This window comes from Tachyglossus aculeatus, chromosome X1 (assembly GCF_015852505.1).
Source record: "Tachyglossus aculeatus isolate mTacAcu1 chromosome X1, mTacAcu1.pri, whole genome shotgun sequence".
NCBI classification, from domain to species: Eukaryota; Metazoa; Chordata; class Mammalia; order Monotremata; family Tachyglossidae; genus Tachyglossus; species Tachyglossus aculeatus.
Window position 1 is genome coordinate 6371966 of NC_052101.1, and position 12786 is coordinate 6384751.

Below are 12786 nucleotides of genomic sequence, written 5' to 3' on the forward strand. Positions count from 1 at the left end.
TCCCCAGTGCTTAGAACAGTGCTTTGCACAGAGTATGTGCTTAACAAATACCATTATTATTATTATTATTACAGTGTAGCAGAGTTGGTAGATATGATCCAATTACTTTAGAATAAACTAACTTCATTGCATTCTGTATTTCCATTAAGATACTGTTTCACACAGTATTTTCCCTCAAATAATCTGGAATCTTATAATAATTATTCAGTCATATTTAGTGAGCACTTACCATGTGCAGAGCATAAGTGCTTAATTATGGTATTTGATAAGCATTTACTATGAGCCAGGCACTATACTAAGTGCTGAGGTAGACACAAGCAAACTGGGTTGGAAGCAGTCTCTGATTACATGAGGCTCACAGTTGCAGATGAGGTAACTGAGACACAGAGAAGATAAGTGACTTGTCCAAGGTCACACAGCAGACAAGTGGCAGAGTCAGAATTAGAAACCAGGTCGTCTGTTTCCCAGGCCCACGATTTATCCCCTAGGCCATGCTGCTTCTTATTTATTGAGCACTTTCATTCAACTGTATTTATTGAGCGCTTACTGTGTGCAGAGCACTGTACTAAGTGCTTGGGAAGTACAAGTTGGCAACATATAGAGACGGTCCCTACCCAACAGTGGGCTTGCAGTCTAGAAGGGGGAGACAGAGAACAAAACAAAACATATTAACAAAATAAAATAAATAGAATAAATGTGTACAAATAAAATAGAGTAATAAATCCGTACAAACATGTATACATATATACAGGTGCTGTGGGGAGGGGAAGGAGGTAAGCCGGGGGGGATGGGGTCACTGTATAAGGTGATTAAGGAAGAAAAATACTTTATAATAATAATAATAATGGCATTCATTAATGCTGCTTCATGAGAAGCAGCATGGCTCAGTGGAAAGAGCATGGGCTTTGGAGTCAGAGGTCATGGGTTCAAATCCCAGCTCTGCTAGTTCTCAGCTGTGTGACTTTGGGCAAGTCACTTCACTTCTCTGGGCCTCAGTCACCTCATCTGTAAAATGGGGATTAAGACTGTGAGCCCCCCGTGGGACAACCTGATCACCTTGTAACTTCCCCAGCGCTTAGAACAGTGCTTTGCACATAATGAGCACTTAATAAATGCCATAATCATTATTATTATTATTATTATTCTCTGGGCCTCAGTTCCCTCATCTGTAAAATAGGGATTTAGAATGTGAGCCCCCCCGTGGGACAACCTGATTACCTTGTAACCCCCCCCGGTGCTTAGAACAGTGCTTTGCACATAGTAAGCACTTAATAAATGTCATCATCATCATCATTATTATTATTATTCCCTGGGTCTCAGTTCCCTCATCTGTAAAATGGGGATTAAGAATGTGAGCCCCCCGTGGGACAACCTGATTCCCTTGTAACCACCCCCCCCACACACACACCGGTGCTTAGAACAGTGCTTCACACATAGTAAGCGCTTAACAAATGCCATCATTATTAATATTATTATTATTAAGCACTTACTATGTGCAAAGCACTGGGGAGGTTACAAGGTGATCAGGTTGCCCCACGGGGGGCTCACAGTCTTAATCCCCATTTTCCAGATGATGTAACTGAGGCACAGAGGAGTGAAGTGACTTGCCCAAAGTCACACAGCTGACAACTGGGGTAATTGGTAGACACAATTCTTGCCCTCAAGGAGCTAATAATCACTGATACTTTTCACTCCCTCCCAAACTAACCATATTTATGTGCATTGCTCAAGACTCACCTTTCCCAGACCCACTGCTCAAGCCTTCCTGCTTCCTGAAATTCCCTCTCCCTTCAAATCCTCCAGGCTAAAGTTTCTTCTACATATAAATTCCCTTGAAACCTCTATGCAAGGTTGTTGCGAGCCTAATTTAAGAGAGGATAGCTCAACAGTCCCTTAAAATGTGAGCCCTGTGTGGAATGGGGACTGTATCTGATCAGCACCAGATCTGATTGTTATCAGCTCCAAAACTGCGCACGTACAAATCTCTTAATCACTTAAGAAACACTATCTTTATTTATTATGTCATTTGTTAAGCACTTACTATATTCCAGGCACTGTAAAAAGCACTGGGGTAAGTACAATCTAATCAGTTTGGACACAGTCCCTGTCCCCCACATGGCTCACGGTCTTAATCCCCATTTTACAGATGAGGAAACTGAGGCACAGAGAAGTTAAGTGACTTGCCTAAGGTCACATGGCAGAAAAGTGGTGGAGTCAGGATTGGAACCCAGGTCCTTCTGATTCCCAGGCCCGTGCTTTATCCACTAGCCCTCTGGACTGTAAGCTTGTCCTCTAGACTGTAAATTTCTCCTCAAGACTGTAAGCTCCTTGTGGGCAGGGACTGTGTCCGTTTATTTTTGTATTGTACTCTCCCAATCCCTTACTACAGTGCTCTACATACAAGTGCTCAATAAATACAGTTGAATGAATGATTGAATCAATAGGCCACACTTCCTCTTAGTATACACTTCTCACACTCTACAAAAGTGTGTAGAGATATTTGCGCCTATCTCTAGATATATTATGAGAGAGTAGTAGAAATAGTATTTATTAAACGCTTATTCTGTACAGCGCACCACATTAAGCTCTGGGAGAAAATACACAGATTGGAATTAGCTGTGTTGCCTGCTCCTCGGGAGACTCACAATCTAAAAGTGGGTATTGCCAAACCATCCGTGAATTAATGCATGATCACTGAAAAGTGTGATTCTTCTCCATATGTCGGGTATTTCTGGCTATGGGAACGCTGGAGACATCTCAAACGTACGGTTGCTGCTCAGCTAATAATGAGGAACATATGTCAGGCTAGATTTAAGCAAGGAACTGATTCATTTTTTTTTTTAATTTTGTTAGTATGTTTGGTTTTGTTCTCTGTCTCCCCCTTTTAGACTGTGAGCCCACTGCCGGGTAGGGACTGTCTCTATATGTTGCCAATTTGTACTTCCCAAGCGCTTAGTACAGTGCTCTGCACATAGTAAGCGCTCAATAAATACGATTGATGATGATGATTCAAGGGGTTTTTCTGTAGGCTGCCAACCACACATCTTAGTCCTCACCACCTTTTGATTCGCATAAACATTGAGGGATTTATATGGTTAGAAATGGACTTATGATTTCTTTAACAGCTCAGAGTCGAAATTCCGTGACAAATAATCACCCCAATCCTTTTCACAAATATTGCTCTCCTCAGGGTCTTCAGTGATGCCTTTCATGGTCTTACTATTACCGTGAGTGGCGCTTGAAATCGCCTGCTGCTCATCCATTATTTTGGGCTGTTTGAGGGGGCTTCAGCTAGCCCACCTCAAATCCTAAATAAGTCACGTAATTTTCACTCATCACTTTCACCGTTACTGAGAGCATCTTTCTACCACTGGCTGAGAACCAAGTCTTCGTGTTCTCCTTCAAGAAAAGCCTACTTACATTTGTATCGTTTCTCTGCAGGGCATCAGCCAACCCTCATCTTTGACCAGCCAACTTTTTTTTTAGTGGTATTTGGTAAGCACTTACTATGAGTCAGGCATGAATTGTACTTTCTAAGCGTTCGGTACAGTGCTCTGCGTACAGGAAGCACACAATAAATGTGATTGAATGAATGAATGAATGCATGTACTTGTACATATCTATTCTATTTATTTTATTTTGTTAGTATGTTTGGTTTAGTTCTCTGTCTCCCCCTTTTAGACTGTGAGCCCACTGTTGGGCAGGGACCGTCTCTATATGTTGCCAATCTGCGCTTCCCAAGCGCTTAGTACAGTGCTCTGCACACGGTAAGCGCTCAATAAATACGATTGATGATGATGATGATGTACTAAGTGCTGGGGCAGATATAAAGTTGGATGCTTTGAAGTCAGAGGTTATGGGTTCCAATCCTGGGTCTGCCACTTGTCAGCTGTGTGACTTTGGGCAAGTCACTTCACTTCTCTGTGCCTCAGTTATCTCATCTGTAAAAGGGGGTGAAGATTGTGAGCCCCGCATGGGACAACCTGATCACCTTGTAACTTCCCCAGTGCTTAGAATAGTGCTTGGCACATAGTAAGCACTTAGTAAATACCATTATTATTATTATTATGTCTGCCATGGGGCTCACACTGTCAATCTTCATTTAAAGACGAGGTAACTGAGGCCCAGAGAAGTGAAGTGACTTGCCCAGGGTCTCACAGCAGACAACTGGTGGAGCTGGGATTAGAACCCACATCTTTCTGACTCCTCTGCTCTAAACAACTCGTCCATAATGCTTCTCATCTCCCATAACTGTATTTGGGCTCTTGGGATTAGGGCTGATCAATCAATCAACCAATCGTATTTTTTGAGCGCTTACTGTGTGCAGAGCACTGTACTAAGCTCTTGGGAAGTACAAGCTGGCAACATATAGAGACAGTCCCTACCCAACAGTGGGCTCACAGTCTAAATGCTCCAATCAATCAGTCAATCATCATCCAGATCAACGGCATTTATTGAGCCCTTACCATGTTCAGAGCACTGTACTAAGCACTTGGGAGAGTAAAGTATAACAGAGTTGGTAGCCATATTCTCCACCTACCAGAAATGTGGCTCAGTGGATAGAGCACAGGCAAGTCACTTCACTTCTCTGGGCCTCAGTTACCTCATTTGTAAAATGGGGATTGAGACTGTGAGCCCCACGTGAGGCACGGACTGTGTCCAACCGGATTTCCTTACATCCACCCTGGAGCTTAGTACAGTAATTGGCACATAGTAAGTGCTTAACAAATGCCATTATTATTATTATTATTATTATTATTATTATTATTGAGTTTAAAGTCTAGAGGGGGAAACAGAGATTAAAAATCTCCTTATGGGCAGGGAACATGGCTGCTAATTATGTTGTACTCTCCCAAGCACCACATAGTATGATATATAATATAATTATTATATTTATAACTGTGAGCCCATTGTTGGGTAGGGATCGTCTCTATATGTTGCCAACTTGTACTTATCAAGTGCTTAGTACAGTGCTCTGCACACAGTAAGTGCTCAATAAATACGATTGAATGAATGAATGAATGAACTAATCTATGATTCTTCCCATTTTTTAACCCTTCTGTCAAGTCTTCCCTGATTAACGCCCCCGATCACATCATCTTATTAGCCACCCAGAGCACTGACGCATTTATTGATCTAGATTGTCTCCCCCTTCTAGACTGTGAGCCCGCTGTTGGGTAGGGACCGTCTGTATATGTTGCAAACTTGTACTTCCCAAGCGCTTAGTACAGTGCTCTGCACACATTAAGCGCTCAATAAATATGACTGAATGAATGAATCCTCCATCAACACTTATGTTCCTATATATAATCGACCCTATTGGTAAATACTTTCAAGTCCGTCTTCCCCAAAGAGGGTGAACTCTCTTTGCCTGGTAATTTGAACCTTGGTTAAGAGAAAAGGCTAATGATCCCCGAGCGCTTAGTACAGGGCTCTGCACATGATAAGCGCTCAATAAATACAATTGAATGAATGAATAACTCATAGGGAAGCAGCATGGCCTAGTGGATAAGAATAATTATAATAGTAATGATTATGGTACTTGTTAAGTGCTTACTACGTGCCAAGCACTGTTCTAAGTACTGGGGTAGACACAAGGTAATCAGGTTGTCCCACTTGGGGCTCACAGTCTTAATCCCCATTTTAGAGATGAGGTAACTGAGGCCCAGAGAAGTTAAGTATCTTGCCCAAGGTCACACAGCTAACAAGTGGCAGAGCCACTAAGCCACGCTTCTTAATAATAATAATAATAATAATGGCATGTATTAAGCACTTACTATGTGCAAAGCACTGTTCTAAGCACTGGAGAGTTTACAAAGTGATCAGGTTGTCCCACAGGGGGCTCACAGTCTTAATTCCCATTTTACAGATGAGGGAACTGAGGCCCAGAGAAGTGAAGTGACTTGCCCAAAGTCACACAGCTGACAAGTGGTGGAGCCAGGATTTGAACCAATGACCTCTGGCTCCAAAGCCCGGGCTCTTTCCACTGAGCCACACTGCTTTCCCTTTATCTTCTGGATAAAGCCCAGGTTTGGGCACCAGAGGACCTGGATTCTAATCCTGACTCCTCCACTTGTCTGCTGATTGACCTTGGGCAAGTCACTTCACTTCTCTGGGCCTCAGTTTCCTCATCTGTAAAAAGGGGATAAAGGCTGTGAGCCCCATGTGGGACAGGGGCTTTGTCCAACCTTATTAGCTTGTATCTACCCCAGTGCTTAGTACAGTGCCTGGCACTTAGTAAAAGCTTAACAAATACAATAAAGAAAAATGCTCAAAAAATACATTATATATATATATATATATATATATATATATATATATATATATCAATTGATCAATCATATTTATTGAGCTGAAGCAGCGTGGCTCAGTGGAAAGAGCCTGGGCTTTGGAGTCAGAGGTCATGGGTTCAAATCCCGGCTCCGGCAATTGTCAGCTGTGTGACTTTGGGCAAGTCACTTAACTTCTCTGGGCCTCAGTTACCTCATCTGTAAAAATGGGGATGAAGACTGTGAGCCCCCGGTGGGACAACCTGATCGCCTTGTAACCTCCCCAGCGCTTAGAACAGTGCTTGGCACATAGTAAGCGCTTAATAAATGCCATTATTATTATTATTATTATTATTTTTGAGCGCTTACTGTGTGCAGAGCACTGTACTAAGCACTTGGGAAGTACAAGTTGTCAACATATAGAGACTGTCCCTACCCAACAGTGGGCTTACAGTCTACAAGACTATACATCTGGCCAGAATCTGATGTTCATGCCTGCAATGATCCAGACATCGTTCTCATCATCATCAAATATTATTTGGCTTTATTTTGCTGCCATTCATTCATTTGATCCAATTTATTGAGCACTTACCATGGGCAGAACACTGTACTAAACGCTTGGGAGAGTACGATAAAGCAATATACAGTCCCATTCCCTGCCCACAATGAGCTTAGAGTCTAGAAGAGACAACGGGCTTGCAATTTAGAGACAATGGATTTACTTAGACTAGGGACAGAAAACATTGTTTATGGCATGGAATAAACTGTCGCCTATGATTTTTGGGGTGACAGGCATCTTAATGTCAGGTAGTAATAATAATGATGATATTTATTAAGCGCTTACTATGTGCAAAGCACTGTTCTAAGCGCTGGGGAGGTTACAAGGGGATCAGGTTGTCCCACGGGGGGCTCACAGTCTTCATCCCCATTTTACAGATGAGGGAACTGAGGCCCAGAGAAGTGAAGTGACTTGCCCAAAGGCACCCAGCTGACAATTGGCGGAGCCAGGATTTGAACCCATGACCTCTGACTCCAAAGCCCGGGCTCTTCCCACTGAGCCACGCTGCTTCTCTAGTTCGCTCTCAGTTTGCCACCTTTGCTTCCAGTCAAACGGAGTGTGGTTTTCCAAATAAAACTTTCTTGATGTGAAGTTTTCGAACAAAGATGCTTCTCCCATCAATCAATCAATCAGTGGTACTTATTGAATGCCTACTGTATAAAGCCCACTTTACTTAAGCCCCTGTGGGCAGGGCCTATGTCTACCTCCTCTATTATATTGTATCAATCAACCGATCAGTCAATCAGTGGTATATATTGAGTGCTTACTAGACTGTGAGCCCACTGTTGGGTAGGGACTGTCTCTATATGTTGCCAATTTGTACTTCCCAAGCGCTTAGTACAGTACTCTGCACATAGTAAGCGCTCAATAAATACGATTGATGATGCAGAGCACTGTACTAAGTGTTTGGGAGCTTACAACAGAGTTGTAAGCCCACAGGAAGCTTACAGTCTATCGTACTCTCCCAGCACTTAGTACAGTGCTCTTCACTGAATCAGTCTATCATATTTGCTGAGTGCTTACTAGGTGCAGAGCGCTGTGTTAAGCACTGGGAGAGAACAATATCAAGGAGTTGTTGGCATGTTCCCTGCCCACTGTGAGCTCACAGTACAGAGTGACTGCTCAATAAATAGCATTGATAGATGAATTAAGGACTCGCTCTCCTTCAAAAGAGGTGACCTGATACCTACCCTCAAAGAGTTTCCAATCTGGAGGCGGGAGACAGGCAACAAAATAAGTTTCAGGTAGGAGGACGCTACAGAGTATAAAAAATCTGTACCAAAATCTTAGGAGGCAGGGATGGAAAGTGCTCCGAATTCCCAATAGTTTGAGTCGACTAATACAATAAAATTTGAAATCACTAGCAAAACATTAATGGAAAGTGCTACGTGAAGAAGATTGTAGTTTCATGTTTCAATGCTAGCGCCTACTTTAATAATAACAATAATAATGATAGCATTTATTAAGCGCTTACTATGTGCACAGCACTGTTCTAAGCGCTGGGGAGGTTACAAGGTGATCAGGTTGTCCCATGGGGGGCTCACAGTCTTAATCCCCATTTTACAGATGAGGGAACTGAGGCACAGAGAAGTGAAGTGACTTGCCCAAAGTCACACAGCTGACAGTTGGTGGAGCCGGGATTTGAACCCATGACCTCTGACTCCAAAGCCCATGCTCTTTCCACTGAGCCACGCTGCTTCCATTACAAACTGTGCCATGTATTTCGATCTTTTCCAGATGATATAAATTTAATAATAATAATAGTAATGTTGGTATTTGTTAAGCGCTTACTATGTGCAAAGCACTGTTCTAAGAGCTGGGGGGAATACAAGGAGATGAGGTTGTCCCACGTGGGGCTCACAGTCTTAATCCCCATTTTACAGATGAGGGAACTGAGGCCCAGAGAAGTGAAGTGACTTGCCCAAGGTCACACAGCAGACATGTGGGGGAGGTGGGATTCGAACCCAAGACCTCTGACTCCCAAGCCCATGCTCTTTCCACTGAGCCACGCTGCTTCTCTAATTTAGTCATTCAGTTACTATTTGTCATCCTATCCTCGATGCTTTTTGGTTTGAAAGCAAAATGCAACTAGAATATTTGCATTTTTTTTTAGTTTTTCTTTCTAAAACCCACAGTCCCATACACGTGCATACACACCAGAGCTATTAATCTCCAAAATAAAAATTTAAACCTAGATTTTTAATTCCAAATGCATAAAGTAATAAAATTAGAAAGACCTAGCCCGTTGGGCAGGGACCGTCTCTATATTTTGCCAACTTGTACTTCCCAAGCGTTTAGTACAGTGCTCTGCACACAGTAAGCGCTCAATAAATATGATTGAATGAATGAATGAACACTTACCTTTAGTATATTTGTAGCGGAGACACTTGAATACTGGACCCTCATCACCTAAAGACAAAATTTCATACCTAAATGCGGACTATTTTTATTCTTCCTCCCCTTTAGCCAAAGTAAAATTGGCAAAAAACATAGCAAAATAAAACCGTGCTATAATGAGGTATTTTATATGTGCTGAAACTACATAAAATATTTGTTGTTGTTGTTGTTAAAGTATGAGATCCTGCATAAAAATGAAAGAGAGGGGAAAATGTCTCCAACTTTGATATTGTGCCCCAGGGATAAATCACCCCTGCCCTCTACAATGTCAAACATCTCTTCAATTCAAATGTGAAAAAATGTGTTTTCCAGGAAACAATCACATCTGAAATCTCTATTCAAAATGTCCAAATAGGGGGGATTATTTGAAGGGAAAAATATTGTCAACTATCTAAATTCAGAACCACTGTAACTCCCTGTGCTAGGAGGAAGCAGACCCCATTTTTCATCAAATAATTTCATTTTTGACAGTCAGCTGTTGACACTTTCCTTCAAAAAACATCATCACAATTTCTTAAAGCCCAAGTCCCAGCTGGATGATTTGCAATTTTTAAGAGAATGTTTTCTGTTTTGGTAAGGAAATAACTGAGATTGGTTTAGCTTGTAAAGCAAAACTTAAATTTGAGATGAAAGTGAGGAAACCACGATTTCTTTCTTTCCTGAGCTTTTCAGGCTTCTGAATATTTTATGGCGGTTTTGGTGTTGATTAATATTAATAGAAATTCTGACTATGAAATAAGAGTAGATAAACACCCACAAAGTGAAAAGTTATCCGATACCCTTACAGGCTTCATTCTTACAGAGGATGTTTTTAAAAATTTAAGAAAGCTGAAATGGAACATGTCCAAAGGTCTTCTTTCTTTTTTTTTGAAACCATAAACTTTTTTTTGGAAAAATAGACCCCAAAACAGGTAAATTGGATTTTTAAAAATTAGAATAAAAACACTCATTTTAAATATTACCATATGAATAAAATGCAATTATCTCATCTTCTTAAAATCAGAATTTAGCTGTCTGATGAATCGTTCCTCGAGGATTGCTGTTCCTGCTGTTCTCAAGACATTTACATATTGATAGCAGAGACAGGGGCCTTTAATTAGTGAAAAAGAACTCTTACCACCTATATTTCACCGCCTGCTGCATATCTTCTTTTAAGGTCATTTGAAAAAGCAAGGGTGAAACACTTGAAACGATATATAATTGGTAACAAGACTGAAGGGATGAAAAATAACCCAAGTGCTTTTTGAAAATTAATTAGCAATATCTCCCCCACACAAGATAAGCTTTCGGAAGAGCTTCTTTTGTAGGCCTTAGTTTAGAAAAATATTCGGGAAAATCGTTACAATGAATGTCACTTTGCACCTTCTCAGAAGAAACTAGCCCTTCAGGTGCCATAAAGCTTTTTTTATTTGCCCTCTTGCAAATAAACAGGGAATATTTCACCAGTGGAGGGAATTAAGTCCTGGATGTTGATTTTGCTGCCTAATATAGATATGTAGATATCTGATATATAAGTTTATAAACCTTTTTAGGGCAGGGATTGTCTCTCTTTATTTGCTGAATTGTATTTTCCAAGAGCTTAGTACAGTGCTCTGCAAACAGTAAGTGCTGTGAGTCCATCTTCGAGACTGTGAACCCGCTGTTGGGTAGGGACTGTCTTTATTTGTTGCCGAATTGTACTTTCCAAGCGCTTAATACAGTGCTCTGCACGCAGTAAATGCTCAATAAATACAATTGAATGAATAAATCCGATTGAGTGAATGCAAGAATAAAACAAATTAGGAATGTCAAGAAGCTCCTTGTTGACAGGGATCTTGTATTCTTTTCCACTCTTTTCTACCCTCCCAGCTGCTTAGTACAGTGCTCTGCACACAGCCTGTACTTAGTAAATAGCAAGGATTGACTGAGGAAGATTTCCACCCCAAACTCGTGTATTTATAACAGGCATCATCACTAGAACCTATCTTTGTTAACTAGTGCGATTTAACAACTGTGACCAAAATTTGGAAACTAGTGCCATTTTATTGGTATCACAACTATAGATTCATTATAAAATCACATAAAGTCACAATATTGTGCAGGAAAGAACGCATCTCTTATGAAAATAGTTTAATTTTCCATGATCATTCTACCATAGCTTTTAATGGCTACACATGTATTTTCTTGCAATACTCTGGCTGTCTACAAAGAGCGGATCAACTGTTGCCACTTTTGCTGCTATAAAGGAGTGTATGCAGTGTAGCACACTGGTCAGATCCTGAAATTCAAGTTCCTGAAAGACACAATTGAATAAAAACATTCAGTTGAAAGACATAGCTGTACACTTGGAGGGCGGAGAAAAAACATCAACTGACGTACTGTAGAAGAAATACGGATCTTTAAAGATTTAAAAAAGCTCTTTAGTGAGAACCAGATTTACAAATAACCAGAACATTTGAAGAAACATCGATGTCGGTTTATCACCTCTCTGGAATCTGTGTTGAAGGACTCGCACCGAAATAATGATAATTATAATTGCGGAATTTGTTAAGCTCTTACTAGGTGCCAGGCACTATTCATTCATTCAATCGTATTTATTGAGTGCTTACCGTGTGCAGAGCACTGTACTAAGCGCTTGGAAAGTACAATTCAGCAACAGAGATGATCCCTACCCAAAAACGGGCTCACAGTCTAGAATATTAAGCGCTGGGGTGTATACAAGAAGCAGAAGCAGTGTGGCTCAGTGGAAAGAGCCCGGGCTTTGCAGTCCGAGCACATGGGTTCAAATCCCGGCTCTGCCAATTGTCAGCTGTGTGACTTTGGGCAAGTCACTTAACTTCTCTGGGCCTCAGTTACCTCATCTGTAAAATGGGGATTAAGACTGTGAGCCCCACTTGGGACAACCTGATCACCTTGTAACCTCCCCAGCACTATGTACAGTGCTTTGTACATAGTAAGTGCTTAATAAATGCCATTCTTCTTCTTCTTATTATTATTATTATACAAGCAAATTGGCTTGGGCATAGTCCCTGTCCCACATGGGGCTCACACTCTAAATCTCCAGTTTACAGATCAGATAACTGAGGCCCAGAGAAGTCAAGTGACTTGCCCAAGGTCAAACAGCAGAGAAGTGGCGGAGATAGGATTAGAACCATTCATTCATTCATTCATTCATTCAAGTCCGTGGGTAGGACATTTCTCTTCCTGCCTTAAATATTCCATTACAGCGTGGCTTAGTGGAAAGAGCACCAGTTTGGGAGTCAGAGGTCATGGGTTCTAATCCCTGCTCTGCCACTTGTCAGCTGTGTGACTTTGGGCAAGTCACTTAACTTCTCTGGGCCTCAGTTACCTCATCTGTAAAATGGGGAAAAAAGTGTGAGCCCCACATGGGGCAACTTGATTACCCTATGTCTACCCCAGCACTTAGGACAGTGCCTAGCACATAGTAAGCACTTAACAAATACCATAATAATAATTATTATTATTGTTACCACCACGGAACTGGGATGGCACAACTAATGGTGAACATGTGGAAATGCTCCAATAATAACAATGGAATAATAATGATTCCAAATAATAATA

The 12786-nt window shown here is 41.3% G+C and overlaps 2 protein-coding genes across 2 annotated transcripts in view; both read right to left on the reverse strand.

The window, feature by feature from the left end:
* The window catches only part of TPO (thyroid peroxidase), a 93056-nt gene extending 89793 nt beyond the window's left edge, over positions 1 to 3263 (reverse strand). The window contains exon 1 of the mRNA XM_038771652.1: positions 3124 to 3263. Within this exon, the coding sequence (XP_038627580.1) occupies positions 3124 to 3263 (140 nt within the window). The remainder of the gene's footprint in view (positions 1 to 3123) is intronic.
* Positions 3264 to 11365: 8102 nt separating this feature from the next.
* Positions 11366 to 12786, reverse strand: part of SNTG2 (syntrophin gamma 2) — a 161703-nt gene continuing 160282 nt past the window's right edge. Inside the window, exon 19 of the mRNA XM_038771653.1 lies at positions 11366 to 11497. Coding sequence (XP_038627581.1) covers positions 11366 to 11497 — 132 coding nt within the window. The remainder of the gene's footprint in view (positions 11498 to 12786) is intronic.